This window comes from Felis catus, chromosome A2, assembly GCF_018350175.1.
Source record: "Felis catus isolate Fca126 chromosome A2, F.catus_Fca126_mat1.0, whole genome shotgun sequence".
Taxonomy (NCBI): Eukaryota; Metazoa; Chordata; class Mammalia; order Carnivora; family Felidae; genus Felis; species Felis catus.
Window position 1 is genome coordinate 17,292,092 of NC_058369.1, and position 15,631 is coordinate 17,307,722.

Genomic DNA, 15,631 nt, shown 5'->3' on the forward strand with positions numbered 1-15,631 from the left:
CACCATGCAGAATCCGGACACCAGGGGGAGCGCGGGCCACAGCCTCAGCAGCTCCACACTCCACAAGTAGCAGCCCGTGCGTCTGGGGGCTCGAGAAAGCACAGGACCAGAGTGAGCTTCTGGTCTAGACTTTTTTTTCAACTCGACAGTAAAACACCTCTTCCATCCTCCAGATGCCCAGTCCTGTGCCCTGTGAGTTTCAGGCGCAGAGAGAACCGGCTCCAAGCAGGGCTGCAATGATGCACAGGCACACTGTCGTGTTTATGAATGGCTCTCCCTGGAATGCGGCCACACAAAGGCCCAGGCTCTAAGGGCTGGAACAAAGAATTCTTTCTGAGCCTTCCCAAGGAGAAACAGTTGCCAGCTTCCTTCCTTCCTTTGCTTCAGAGCCCTTCACAAATGAAGCAGGCCCCAAGCTGAAGAGTTTTCCACTGAACAGAGAAATCCACCCTGAGAGATTCCAGCCCAAATACCTCACTGATTCGTGCCTTCTTTATAATGTCAGTGATGAATAACTGGTCAGCAAACCACTACCCAGTGAAACCCTGCTCTGATCCAGAGACCTCCAGGGCCTCTAGGAGTCACCCAGAAGCCTCACCGAAGGTACAAATTCCTTGCACTGAGACTGTCCATCCTGGTCCCTAAGGGCTGGAGGTTACGGCTTCTCTGGCAGTCCCTGGATGGACAGATGACCTACCTGCCACAGCTAAAAGAAGGTTCTCACAGCAAGCAGGAGGGGCCTGCTTCCAGGGTGTGGAGGCAAGAGGAAAGAACCTAGAGTTTCTGTTTACCTGTGCCCTGCCGGTGGTATGCAATCCCTAGGCTGAGCGGGCTTCCAGTGGGAACGAGCACCTCAACTTTCAGTGAGGAGGTGACATGGGGAACCAGGGCAAATAAAGCTATCTCCATAACCAGCAGGTTACGAAAGGGGCCTTCTAGTTCAATTACAAGCACCAGGGCTCCAGGGTTCCAGGCGCAGCAGAGTAACCAATCCCATGTTTTACTGAGGAAGAACATGGGTGCTGTGTGTGTGTTTGCACACAAAATGGGTGGGTTTCACATCAAGGTCAGTGTGAAGGAAGTGGCTGAAAATTTTTGGATCCATTTTGTCCAGCTGAATAAATATTCCCCAAAGGGTAATGGGCTCCCAAATCTGTTAACTGTCAGGGTTAATACAAAACTTTTTTCTGATGGCTGAGTCATCAAACAGAGAGGAGGGAATGCGGGGGCGAAGTAGAAACTGGTTAAGGATAGGAAAAAAGTGCGATAGAAGGGAAAGTGACTCAGGCTGGAAGAGACAGTTTATCATCTTTCACCTTCAAGAGGTAAAAGTCTAAATAAAACTCACTTTCCCAGCAGGTGGTTTCTGCGCACTCGCAATTGGACCGGCTGTTTTAGTGACTGCATTAGGTTCAGGCTTTCGAGCTGTAGCAGCTGCCTCTGTTTTTTTCTCTATTTTGGCCTGGATGGAGATAAAGGGAGGGCAAATTTCAAACCAAGAGGGTAAGAGCCCAAATGCCAAGAAGGGAAGAAAGCTGTAGGGGACTCGAATCCAGGCCAGGCCACCAAGCAGAAGCAGGTCACCCTTGCTCCTAGGAACAAACCGTTTCCCGGGACAAACCAGCCAGAAGGAGGAGCTGCAGACCACAGTCTGGAGACACGAGGACAAGATTGAGACACCATTCCCGGAGACACGAGGACAAGATTGAGACACCATTCCCGGAGAGAAGGAGGGAAGGAGGGCTAAGTTAGGGATTCTCTTCCGAGAGTGTGTTTTCCAGTCACAATGCTCCCCCACTCAAATGTCCTCGCCCCAAGCAAGCTGCTGTAGTCACAGGAGCCACTATGGATGACGGGAAGTGTCACACCACTCACCAGGCCAAGTCACCCAACTCCTCACCAAGACCTCCTGCAATTTTTGCCCAACAAAAGCGTAAGAAGAGCACAGGAAGGGGGGGATGGTCACACCATCTGGGTACACCAGAGCCACAGCCTCTTAGCAAAAGCAACTCTTAGGCCCTTATTCCAGACTAATCCCAGTTTGCCATCAGTGTCTTCCAACAGTACCAGGATTCTGCCTCATTCTGGGCCCTGTTCAATGTTTTAAAGGCTCTGGGGTTGAAGCAATTTAAGGATCCTACCCTGAATGGGAGGTGTGGTGTCTTAAGTGCTAGAGAATCACCTAGGAAATGAGGTTACTGCTCCATGGACCCAAACTGGGACTTTCGCCACCACCATTTGCTACACCAGGTCCCATCCCTGCTAACAGCTGACAATTCTGCGGTGGATGTAAACAGAAAATCCTTAAGAGTGAAGCACCTGGCCCTCAACAGCACTCCCCACCACAGCCCTTCTGACAGCCCTTCTTCCCTGCAGCGGGCAGTCACCCCGGCCACAAGGGGGCACCCTAACTTCTTTCAGGCAGACATGCCTCTCCCAAGCCCAGGTTCCCCCTCCTGCGGGTCAGGTCCTGATGCTCACAGCACAGAGGTGGGGAGCACAGCCAGCAGGTCTCACAGGCCAGGGCTTCCCTGTTTGTTTTGTTAAGTACAAGAACCCTTTTGCCTCCAAACCAAAATGTAAGCCTAAAGCCCAAAATCCACACCAGGAGCCTCCCTGATAGAGACGGGAGGAGACAGTCTGCTGCCGGATGGACGTGGAGCCCAGGCTGCAAGTCTGTGACACTGAATCTGACGTCATGACAACCCTTCTGCTTCGGTGGGCCCAGGGGTGTGGCGTGGCAGGGAGGGAAGCAAGGGCTAGCATGCCAAGGACCACGAGCTCCAGGACTCACCCGGCCTCCTCCAGGCTGATGCTTGATGTTTTCCGTGGAGCCAACCTTGGAGCGGACGTTCTTCAGATCAGGGGTGGAAGCGTTGGTAGACAAGCGGCTCGGCTTCGGTGCAGAGGAGCCGGGCTTGGCTGACGTGGGCTTCTTGTCCGAGGAAGGAGTCCCAGAGGGCCGAGGAGGGGTGGGTGTGGGCTTGGCTCGGCCGGGGGCCACCCCTGCTGCGGGGGCTGCCCCGGGGACAGTGGTGTTCTTCTTCACTGAAGTGGTGGAGGTGCTCTTGGGGCGACTCAGGTCAGCTGCGAAGAAGTAAGAGATGACAGGGGTTCAGCGGGAGAGAGCGGAAGGGAGCCTGGAAGCTGCAAAGACGTAGGGGTTTAAATTAGGGTCCCAGGAGGTGGGGGACGGGTGTCACCTGGTGCAGACTTCGTGGCCGTCTTCTTCATGTCTGCAGGCTTTCCCTCAGTCTTGATGGCTGCACAAACATAACACTTTTTACTATTTAATGTTTAACAAAGTGACCTAGTGAATGGCTCATCCAATACTGAGATTCATTCATTCATTCATTCATTCATTCAACAATTACTGAATGTCCCCTTTGGGCCATGGGCTGTGCTCGTCTCTGGAATAGATTAAGAGTAAATTAGACAGCCAGGTAAAGACTGGGCCCTTATGGAATACAAAAGGCCATGCACTGTATCCTTACTCTTTTCTACAATCTTAACAGTGCCTTCCACGCAGCCTTGGAAGTGGGTTACCAGCACAGGCCTGCAGAACCGAACAACTGACTTCCTATCATGTAAGCCCATGGCCACAGTGTGCTGAGTAATGTGAAGTTACTAAGAAGGGAATAGTAATCCTACCTGGGAATTCATGAGAATCCCTTTCACTCAAGAGTTTTCTGAACAGACATACTGGCTAACTGCATGTGAAGATCAGTGTTCCCTGTTAAGGTCTGGTGCACAGAGAGAGATCTCTCCTGTCTCCCCGCTGGTTCCCGTGGGAAGGAAGGGTGACAGTACTCACTGGTGGGCCTCTTGGGCACAGGTGTGGGGGGGCTCCTGCTGCTTGGCCCAGCTGAGGCAGGAGTTGCAGCTGCTGTGGCTTTTGGAACAGTCTGGGTGCTCTTGGCGCCAGGCCTGAGCGCTGGGGCAGAGGCCGGCTTGGATGGGGAGGCCCGCTTCTCAGGAATCTTCGCCTCTGCAACAGGCTGGTAACAGGGAAGTGGGAATAAGAGCAGCAGGTCAGCAAGAGCCCCAGGAAGTCATGTTAAAGGACAGCAGAAAACAGGGGAACTATGGATTTGGTACTTCTTGGTAGGAAAATTTATACTGCTGAGATCTAAGTCCTTCAGACAAAGTGAGAAGCTGGCCATGTAGGGTGCTGGGCCAGCTGGAGTCAGGAGATGGGGGAGTCTAACTATCTCAATCCAACCTGAACCGGTGAGAATGAACAAACCAGTCAAGTATACCACATCACAAACGAAGTTTGCCGCAGGATCGAATGTATTTAATACATTAAATACATCAGTATTTAACGACGTGATGAAAGACAAATATACATAAACACCACAAAAAAATTAAAAATTATGTTTAAGCAAATTCAGTCATTCTTTTGGCTAAGATACACCCAGTGAGTGCTGAGCAGAATAGGGCTGCAGATGGAGGGAACACTGGCCTAACCAGTTAGATCCGAAGCCTGAGCTCCAACCCCAGTCAGGCCCCCAACTCACAGTGTGTTTCTGGGAAAATCACAGAACCTCTATGGGCTTTATTTCCTCATCTGGATAAAGGAGGTCAGGACCAGAGGATCTGTGGGGACCAGAGCACAGAGACGACGAGAAGGGGGCAGGTGGAGGGTGCGGGCCTGACGACCAGAGAGAATGAGAAGCACCGATGTCAGCTGTGACATCAAAAGGGAAAATGTGACAGCAAAAGGGAAAATTCTCTCAAGTGTAGGTGCTTGGCACCTGGGCCCCGGTCGTTCCTCTTCCGTGGAGGCGGGGCATGGCCTTACTAGTAAGGAAGGGAAGGGATCAATTTAGCCTGGTTTCTACAGGAATAGGAGAAGGACACACTCTTTTGATAAGCCTTCCTCAAGAGAGGAAGCCAAAACACAGACAGAGTGGATCCAGCTCTTTTGCTCCAAGAGAAATGGCCACACAGGGCAGTGTGTTGGCAGAGACCAGCAGGACACTGCTTAAATGGAAAATCAGCTTAGGAGGAGCTCAGAAATTAAGGGCTGGCATCCAGTTAAAGTCTAACTGAAAATGCAGGGTAATGGACACTTCTACAAATGAAGTCCCTGAAGTATGGTACGAAGAACCCTCAGACTGGAATAAGAGGAACTGTTCAGCTACCAGCTCTGTTCGGAATACATCGTAGGATTTTGTGCAGAGGGGCTCCCTCCTGTCTGCTCAAAACTCTGAGTACTAAACCAGATACTCTGAGGTCTCCTTCAAATTCTCAGTATTCTGACTGTGACTCAGAATAATCTAGTAGGGCCTTCTTTTGCTAGTGGAAGCAATGGTGATAAAATAAGTTGGAAAAAAAGGTTATTAAGGATAGAAGGCTCTTAAAAATGTGACACTCTTTAGCTGCCAGTCTCTTGGTTTCAGCAAGCTACAGAACCAGCCTGCTTTGATAACTGCCCTTACTCTGCTGTTTCTCAATTCATATTTTCTTCTCTACCAGAGTCCTAGATCTGCTTATTTTTTCTGAGTAAGTTTTTCCTCCTTTGTCTGCTTCTACAATCTTTCTACCAAAATAAAGATAAAAATAAATTTCTTAAGGCTTTATTTCTATCAATCTCTCCAAATATTTTTATCTGTTTCTTGTCTGAAAAACAAGTTTGTAATTGTAATGCAGATCACCTTTTCAGATCAGCTGTGTCTCAAAATGCTGTCTAAAAGCTGCATGGCCATGAGGGGCACCTGGGTGGCTCAGTTAGTTAAGCAACCAACCCTTGGTTTCAACTCAGGTCATGATTTCACAGTTGGTGAGATCGAGCCCCACGTCAGGCTCTGTGCTGACAGTGTGGAGCCAGCTTGAGATTCTCTCTCTCTCTCTCTCTCTCTCTCTCTCTCTCTCTCTCTCTCTCTGCCCCTCCACTGCTTGCACCCTCTCTCTCTCTCTTTCTCTCTCTCTCAAAATAAGCAAACTTTAAAAATAAATCAATAAATAAAAAATAAAAATAAAAGCTGCATGGACAAGAAAGAACAGTGCTGACGGAGGCCCAAGTATCAGTGTTGGAGTCAGACCCAAGTTCAAATACTAGCTCTGTGACTTACTGGCACTGGACCTTAGGAAGGTTATTTCATTGAGCCATGAAATGAGAAGATGAATATCCACATCATGGGTTGCTGAGAGAGAGGAGTGAAGGAATTAACAGGCATAAAGATACCAGTACACTGCACTTCGTTTTTATTATTACTGCAGAGTAAAAGTTCACTATACACTGCGCCCCTGCCACTGTCCTGTCAGCCCCAGGATTTGTTGTACCATAGCTCTAGTCACTTTCCCTCTATTCGCTCTCTCTCTTTTTAATGTTTATTTTATTTTTTATTTATTTTTTCAACTTTAAAAATTTATTTTGCGAGAGAGTGCAAGCATGGGAGGGGCAGAGAGAGGGAGAGAGAATCCCAAGCAGGCTCCCCCACTGTCAGTGCAGAGTCCGATGCCAGGCTCAAACCCATGAACCGTGAGATCATGATCTGAGCCAAAATCAAGAACCGGACGCTTAACCGACTAAGCCACCCAAGCGCCCCTAATGTTTATTTTTGAGAGAGCGCAGTGGGGGAGGGGCAGAGAGAGGGGGACAGAGTATCTGAAGCAGGCTCTGCACTGACAGCAGTGAGCCTGATGTGGGGCTTGAACTCACTCATGAACCGGGAGATCATGACCTGAGCCGAAGTCAGACACTTAACCAACTGAGCCACCCAGGTGCCTTTCCCTCTGCCCTCTTATGCAAATAAATTGTCTTCTAACAGTTAAGAAAAGCAGTCAACTGGGTAAATCAGGGTCAGAAAGCTTCATGAGATTTTTATCATTCTTAATCTATGATAGGGTTTCTCATAGAAATTCTTGGCCATAGCAATTTCTTGGCCAAGGTTCCAGCCTATTCTACAATTCCTAGGTTCCACCAATTTTCTTTACAAGATTAGATTGGTACACTACCATTTTAACATGGGAAACTATTTCCCACCATGAATTTAAAGAATAACACCAAGCTGACCTAAAGGCCCTTCTCAAATAAAACAAAATGTTAAGAAAGAAAGCCACAGACGCCATCTGCCCTTCTAGGACAATCCTGTGAAGCCACTGCTGCCCAAATTGACTGATTTCTAGGCAATAATGTGGGTGACCTGAAAAACTGGAAAACTGCAGAGGGAGAGAGGGGGCCCAATGTCAAAAGCAAAGGAAATTGTCACATGATGTTGGAACCTACAGAGATCAGTCAGAAGAGCTTTATCCAAAAAAGTAATGGGTAAAAATCACTTCTGTAGGAGGATTAAAGAGAAAGACAAGAAACCAAATTTTAGGAATTTGATGGGAGAATTCTACCAAAAAGGGGTTAATCTAACGGGGTGTGGAGTGGGGCAAACTGGCTAACAAGTGTTCAAACCGTGAAGAGCAGGAGGGTCTGGGAGAAAGGAAAAGAAACCCAAGCAGATGCAGTATTGCCTCCAGGCAGGGGCAGGGAAAGGTACAAGGTCTGAAAGGCCTTCAGATGTTATGGCTGCATCCTGGGCCCCAAATGATTTTCAAGTCGCCTTTCCCCACTTCCCCCAATTCCAGCAGCTTGATTCCGCTGTCTGGGAGCAATGAGAGCCGATCGGACACTCCGAGGGGAGAACTTTTCCCTGGCAGAGTGCTTAGGTGGCCACTTACCTTAGGTTTTGCGTCTTTTGAAGGTAAGGTGGAAGGCCTGGCAGTGGTGGCGGCAGGGCGTTTGGGCGGGGCAGCCGGCACTAAGCCCGCAGCGAGGCTCATGGGTTTTTTATTCGACCCACCAAAGGTGGCGGGAGCCGGCTGCTTGGGGAGAGGAGTGGGCTGAGTTTTGGCTTTCGATGTTGAAGTCTTTGCAGGTTGAGTGGTGGCCAAAGGCTTTAAGTTGATTTGTTGGTGGTGGTTTTTTTTTTTTTTTTAAAGGTCAACATCAAACACACAAACAAAAATAAAAACAAATTAAAAAAAAAAGTATAAATTGCACAATTCAAAGTAAAATTATAAGCAATGAGGATCTATGCAACTGAAAAGCAGCATTCCGTTCTTCTGAGCTTGGTAAATAGTGGAAAGAAACCATGAGAGAAAGAAAACTGGGAGTTCATTCTTACTGTCTCACAAATTCTAGCAGTTTGGCACCTGAAGACTTAAATTCAGTGACAGCTTTAAACAGTTAAGTAGCTTTTGGTGGCTGCTATAATAGTTTTAGGAGGAAAAGCCACCAGCAGGTGATTAAGCTGTTATTATTTGTACCTTGATGAGGCAACATCAGCATCGTTTTAGGACCACACTGAAGTGTGGCATTTCTACTCTGCAGTAAGTACCAGTAAGTGTCTGAAGCCTTGATCCACCTTAAAAATCTGTTTTCCCTTTTCATGAATGCAGATTGCAGAATTTATTTCCAAATAGTTTTGCAAATCCCTTTATTGTTGTTGTTAAGGGAAGCAGAAACACCCTCTACAGAATATTTCTACACATATTCAAGATGATGGGGTCAAGGGAAGAGATTTTAAGGGTTGAGTTAGGCTACTATGGTAAAATAGGAATATAAAATATTTTCTAAGAAGGTCCAAAACTGGGGAAGGACCTACTAATAGCTCAGAAAAAAGAAATTCCATTCACAATCCAAGCAACAGTAGCAGAAGGTATGGTTTTAAAAAATGATATTGGTAGAAGAGAACCCAGCATTCCGGCACCTACCTTTGTTTTCTTCTCTGGGCTTGGTGGGAGCTCCTTGTTTGGAGGGGCGGTGATGTCATTTCCGGTCACACTCCCAGCAGGCCGTCCTTCTTCAGGCTTACTTATTCCTAAGAGGGGGAACAGTTATGCTAAGCAAATGTTTTTCATACCCATTTCGAAAATGCAAGTCTTAGTGGAGACAGACACTGACTAGCACTTCAATCTGAACAAAATCCACAGGGCTGTGCTCTGAAATGTGGATAAGACTCCCGAGTTCCTCTCATTGTGTCAGGACCGTTTCAGATTCCACAGATTCAGGCAGCCTGTCCCTGTGGAGAAGCAACCTAAGTGGGATTTGCACAGATGACCAATGGAAGGAAATGGCCCTTGAAGTTTGGTTTCCCTTCCCTGGAGACCAGCAAAGGGGCTCTGTCACCCAACCACTAACTCCCGGAGCACACAGGGGACAAAACCCTCTTCTACTAGAGTTTATCTCTTGGAATAAAGGTTGCTGAAAGATGGGATAAGAGCCAGAAGATCACCCAATGTCCTCCCCTTATTTCCTTTCCCTGTAAAGCACCACTTTATGGAGGATGTGAGATTAACTTGATCTGGTTCTAGCAGTGACCCAGATTTCCAATAAGGCCGAGGAGACCCATGAAATCAGACCCAAGGCCAGAAATAGTCTACCACCTAAGGCTATATGCCCAGCAGCACCACTGTGGGGACGTAATTCCAGATTTCAATAGGGCTACACCTGAAAGCATTAAAATACCATGAAATTTATAACCTGGGTGTGGGAAAGACCTTTCTAACTGGCACAAAATCCAGAAGCCAAAGAAGATCAGTCTAAGGAAAAAGTTTCAAAAACTTCAACGACCACAAAAAAGAAAGAAAGAAAAGAAGAAAAGCCAAAAGGCAAATGATAAACAGGAAAAAAATTTTGAACCTCACATCAAAGACAATGAGCTTATTATATATAAAATACTCCTACAAATCGCTAACTTCTGCAAAAGCCAATAGCCCACTGGAAAAATGGCCCAAAGGATATGAACACAGTTTACAGAAAAAGAAATACAAACTGAAATACAAATTGAAAATAAAAGATGCCCAATTTTTCAGAGAAATGAAAATTAAAACCACACTGAGATGCCATTTTTAACCTAACATATTGTCAAAAGTCCTAAAATGTGAAAACAGCCAATGGGGATAATATGAGGATACTTGGGGCTGGTGAATGTGTGGAATGGTACAGTTCCTATGCAGGGCAATCTACCAGTGTCTCTGAAAACTGTACTGTAAATTCTAATCTAGAAATTCAATTTCCAGAAATTTATCTTAGAGATATATTCACACAGCAGCAAAATGGCAAATGTATAAGGCCTTTCATCAGAGCATTGTTCCTAACAGCACAAAATGGAAACAGCCAAAGTCTGTTAAAAGTGGTCAAAGCATCACGGCAAAGTATCAGATAATCTCAGCATCTGAAAACATAAAGCATGACCGATACGGAATCATCTCTATTAAGTGAAGAAAAAAGGAAGGTGCAGAATAGGAAGGCAACATGAAACCATCTGTCTAGAGAAAGGAAGGGGGCAAAATAGATTTCTAATGCAAATACACTCGTGCATGCATTCTAAAAACACCTTAATTTGGGGAAGGGGGAATGGGGCACAGAATTAAGAGGGCAGGAGGCTTTATTTTAAACATTTTAAAACATCATTTTGAAGTGATTATATTGATTAAAAGTTGCAAAGAAATGTACAGGGAGGTCCTGTGTACACTTCCTCCAGCTTCTTCCAGCGCTGACACCCTGCATTAGCACATTACTCTATCAAAACCAGGAAACTGATATTGGTACAACCCATAGAGCTTGCTCAGACGTTTCCAGTTCTACATGCAGCACTCATTTGTGTGAGAGTGTGTGCGTGTGCACGTGCGCACATATGCGGTGCCATGCAATTTTCGCACGTGGAGCTTTATGTAACCACTACTAGCAATCAGGACAGATCAATGTTCCATTAACACAGGCTCCCTCCTGTTACCCTTTTATAGCCACCCCACCCTCCCTTCCTTCCTTTCCTAATCCCTAAATCTCTGGCAACCACTAATCTGCTCTCCATCCCTATAATATTATTTCAAGACTATTACGTAAATGGATCATACAGTATGTTACCTTTTCTGTCTGGCTTCTTTCACCCAGCATAATGCTTTTGAGATGTTACAACAACTGGTGTTGTTGTATGCATCAGTAGTTAGTTCCTTTTGACTGCTGATGATACGCCAGATATTCCATGGTACAGCTCTAACCACAGTTTAACCATTCGCCTGCTACAGTTACAAACATTTATGTACAGGACTTTTATTAAAATAGTGTCACTGTTAGTGTATGGACATGCAGTTAACTCCATCCTGTGACTTTGCTGAAATTACTTATTACTTCCAGGAAGGTGTTTTTTTTTTTTTTTTTTTTTTTTTTTTCTTGGTAGATTTCTCAGAATTTTCTATATAGACAATCATGTCATCTGCAAAGAGAGCCAGATTTCTTTCTTCCTTTCTAATCTACATGCCCTTTTATTTCCTTTTACTTTATTGTGCTAAACAGAACTTCCAGTATTGGGTTAAGTAGGAGTGATGAGAGCAGGCATCCTTGCCCTGCTCCTAGTCTTAACAGGGAAAGCACTCAGTATTTCACTACTAAGTATGATGTTATGGTAGGTTTTCCGTAGGTGAGGAAGTTGATCAAGTTGAGAAAGTTCTCCCTCTTATCTTTGATGAGTGTTTTTTCATAAATGGGTCATGAGTTTTGTTGAATGCATTTCTGCACTTATATGAATTTTCTTCTTCAGACTGTTGATATGGATAACCTTGATTGGTTTTTGATTACAGGACTAGCCATGTAGATCTGGAATAAATTCCACTGGGCTGTTGTGTATAGGTAATTTTATATATTGCTGGACATGTTAATACTTTGCATCTACATTCATGAGAGATATTGGTCTGTAGTTTGTTGTATACTGTCTTTGTTTGGTTTTGGTATCAGATAAATACAGACCTCATAAAATGAATCAGAAATATTGCCTCCTCTTGTATTTTCTGGAAGAGAATGTGTAAAATTGGTGTTAATTATTCTTTAAATGTAGGATGAACCCCTACAGTGAATCCCTCAGCAACTTTTTAATTAAGAATCCAATTTTATTAATGGTTATTCAGGTTATCTATTTCATCTTGGTTGAGTTTTGGTAATTTGTGGTTTTCAAGGAATTTCCTCTGAGCTGTTGAATTGGGAGTGTAAAGGTGCTTCCAGTGCTCACTTGTTATCCTTTTAATTGCCATAGTGATGTCCCCTATTCCTGAGGTTAGTGGTTTGTGTCCTCTTTATCTTTGTCAATTTTGTTGAAGATTTACCAATTGTATTGGTATTTTTTAAGAACCAGCTTTTGGCTTAATAAATTTCCTTTGTTGTTTTCTTGTTTACAATTTCACTGATTTCTGCTTCCTTCAGACTTATTTGTTCTTCCTTTTCTAGTTTCTTGATGCAGTAACTTAGGTTATTGATTTGAGATCTTTTTTCTAAGGTAAGCACATAGGGCTATCAATATCCCTCCCAGCACTGCTACAGCTGCATTCTACAGATTTTGAGATGTTCTATGTTCATTTTCATTCAGTTCATTTTATTTTTAATTTAAATTTTTATTTATTTAACATTTATTTATTTGGGGCAGGGAGAGAGAGGCCAGGAGGTGGGGGGGGGGGGCAGGGAGGGCGGGCGGTGGGGAAGAATCTCAAGCAGGCTCTGCACTATCAGTGTGGAACCGACGTAGGGCTAGAACTCACAAACCATGAGATTATGACCTGAGATGACATCAAGAGTCAGATGTCTAACCAGCTGAGCCACCCAGGTGCCCTTTAAGTTTTTATTTTAGTTCTAGTTTGTTAACATACCGAGTAATATTAGTTGCAGGTGTACAATTAAACATTTCCATACAACACCCTGTGCTCATCACAAATTTCATTCTATTTGTTTTTTAAAAATTTTTTCCTAAATGTTTATTTTTTGAGAGAGTGCGAGAAGGGGAGGGGAAGAGTGGGTGGGGGACAGAGGATTTGAAGCGGGTTCTGTGCTGATGGCAGTGAGCCCAATGTGGGGCTCAAACCATGAGATCGTGACCTGAGCCGAAGTGGGACGTTAACTGACTGAGCCACCCAGGAGCCCCAAGATTTTTAAGTAATCTCCACACCCAACATGGGGCTGAAACTTACAACCCTGAGATCAAGAGTTGCATGCTCCACCGACCAAGCCAGCCAGACCCCCTCATTTTATTTTTAATTTTTCCTGTGATAACTTCCTCTTCAACCATGGACTATTAAGATGTGTACTCTAGGGGCGCCTGGGTGGCGCAGTCGGTTAAGCGTCCGACTTCAGCCAGGTCACGATCTCGCAGTCTGTGAGTTTGAGCCCCGTGTCGGGCTCTGGGCTGATGGCTCAGAGCCTGGAGCCTGTTTCTGATTCTGTGTCTCCCTCTCTCTCTGCTCCCCCCCCTCCCCTGTTCATGCTCTGTCTCTCTCTGTCCCAAAAATAAACGTTGAAAAAAAAAAAAAAAAGATGTGTACTCTAATTTCCAAATGACTGAAGATTTTCCTGTGGCCTATTATTGGTTTCTAATTTGATTCCATTGTAGCCAGACAAAATATTCTGTATGATTTTAACCTTTTAATAAAGTACTGAAGTTCATTTTATGGCCTAGGATCCATCTTGGCAAATGTTCCATAGGTGCTTGAAAAGAATATAGCCACTTAAAAAAATTAATGTTAACATGATATATCTTTTTCCATCTTTAACTTTCAATCTACCTTCCTTAGGACTGACATACATTTCTTTCTTTCTTTTTTTAATTTTAGAAAGAGTGCACACACTAGTGGGGAGAGGGGCAGAGGGAGATAGGGAGAGAGAGAGAATCTTATACAGGCTCCAGGCCCAGCTCGATCCCACGACCCTGGGATCATAACCTGAGCCAAAATCAAGAGTCAGATGCTTGACTGACTGAGCCACCCAGGAATCCCTGATATGCATTTCTTGTACACTGCGTGTACTTGGGTCATTTTTTAAAAATCTACTCTTCTAATCTCTGTCTTCAATTGTAGTATTTCGACTATTTGCATTTAAAGTAATTACTGATCAGTTAGGGTTTATATTGTCATTTTGGTATTTGGGTGTTTTCCCCCCTCTAGACTTTAATTACGTGGAAACAACATAATTTAGTACCAAATGTTTAAGCATCCATTATAATTGCTAAACAGTGTAATCGGCATTATTCAAATCTGATCAGCTATACAAAACTCATCAATCTTTTCTTTAGAAAAAAGGTGGCAGAAATCCCAAAGAACTAGTTAAAGGTCACCTTTACTCATCTAGCACCATAATTCCAGTCTTAGTCCATCTCAAGCGGCTGGAAAAGAGGAAGGGAAGAAGTGAGGATGTTGGAAAAGGAGAGTTCTTAACTTGTGGCCCCATCTGTGCTCAGAGGCAGCGCAGGTTCGAGCAGAGAGGAAAATCTCTGAGGCCGGAATTTAAAACGAAAGCTTTCGGCTCAGATGGTAAGGAGGCCCTCCAGAACAGCAGAATCAGCAAATCCAGAAGGCAGTGCTGGAGTCCGCCTCATAAAGCAGGGGGCTTCTTCTTGTATCCAAGTCCTTTTTAATTCCTTCAAGTTTTTAAACCAGGTTTGCTATGTCATGGTTCTGGACCAGATACATTCCAACTAGGGGGCCACATGTAATTCCAAGCAGCAACTGGAGCATGGTGTCAATGAGGAGGGCACAGAGGGCGGCTCTGTTTTTTATTATTTGTTCCCTCTGTTTCTTTTGCCTTCCTGTGGGCTACTTGAACATTTTTTAAAATTCCACTTTTATTTTTTAAGGTTTTTGAGTGTACCATTTTACTTACTTCTATTTAGGATCTTTTATCCTCCCTGCTTTTTAAATGTAATTTCTTAGGTATTTCCTTCTCAGACATCGAGCACCACATCAGATGGTACAATTTTTGCTTCGATCATCAAATAAGATTTTTAAACTTCATGAGGACAGTCTATTTATATTTACTCCTATTTTTACTCATTCCATTGTTCTAATTGCTTTTTCATTTCTGAAATTCCAAGCCTCCTTCTGTTATGATACCTTATTTTTTTTGAAAGCTTCCTTTAGCCACTCTCTAAAGGGATGTCAGCAAGCAAAAATCCTCTTAGTTTTCCTCTTAGAATGTCATTACTTTCCCTTTTTTTCCTGAAGGATGGTTTTGCCAGATACACAATTTGCAGTCGACTATTCTTTTAACACTTGAAAAACGTTGTGCTACTTCCTTCTGCCCTCATGGTTTCCGGTAAGAATCACAACGCCATTTGAACTGCTATTCCCCAATACAGATATGTTAGTTCTCTACAGTTGTTTTCAAGATCTTTTTTCTTTGTCTTCAGTTGGCAGAATTTAATTATAATATGTCTTGGTGTAGATTTCTTTGGGTTTTTTCTCTTGGAGGCTCATTCAGTTTCTCCAATCTTTAGGTTTATATCTTTTGACAAATTTGAGGTGCTTTCAGTCATTATTTCTTCAAATAATTGTTCAGCCTCACATTTTTTCTCCTCTCCTGGGATTCCAGTGATACAAATGTTAGATCTTTTGTTATTGTTATAGAAGGCTCTGAGGAGCTGTAATTTTTTCTATTTTCTCTCTTTTGTTCAGATGGACTAAATTCTATTGATCTGTGTTCAAGTTCACTGATTCTATTCTCTGACATTTCCAGTGTACTATTGAGCCCATCAGACATGTTTTTTTATATGATTGTTGTATTTTTCCTATCCATAATTTCCATCTCCTACTTTTTAATAACTTCTATTTCTTTGCTGAGATTTTCTAGTTTTTCCATTGTTTCAAGACAATCCAT

General features: G+C 44.1%; 1 protein-coding gene across 22 annotated transcripts in view; it reads right to left on the reverse strand.

Annotated features, from left to right (window-relative positions):
• MAP4 (microtubule associated protein 4) overlaps window positions 1–15,631 on the reverse strand; it is a 207,249-nt gene that overhangs the window by 12,954 nt on the left and 178,664 nt on the right. For 13 of the 22 annotated variants that reach the window (XM_045049603.1, XM_045049578.1, XM_045049566.1 and 10 more), the window contains 6 exons: window positions 8,713–8,819; window positions 7,678–7,893; window positions 3,815–3,998; window positions 3,204–3,263; window positions 2,795–3,087; window positions 1,349–1,462 (listed from right to left, as the gene is read on the reverse strand). In XM_045049603.1, coding sequence (XP_044905538.1) covers window positions 1,349–1,462; window positions 2,795–3,087; window positions 3,204–3,263; window positions 3,815–3,998; window positions 7,678–7,893; window positions 8,713–8,819 — 974 coding nt within the window. The remainder of the gene's footprint in view (window positions 1–1,348; window positions 1,463–2,794; window positions 3,088–3,203; window positions 3,264–3,814; window positions 3,999–7,677; window positions 7,894–8,712; window positions 8,820–15,631) is intronic. The other 9 variants (XM_045049625.1, XM_045049617.1, XM_045049591.1 and 6 more) reach the window with 3 other exon arrangements.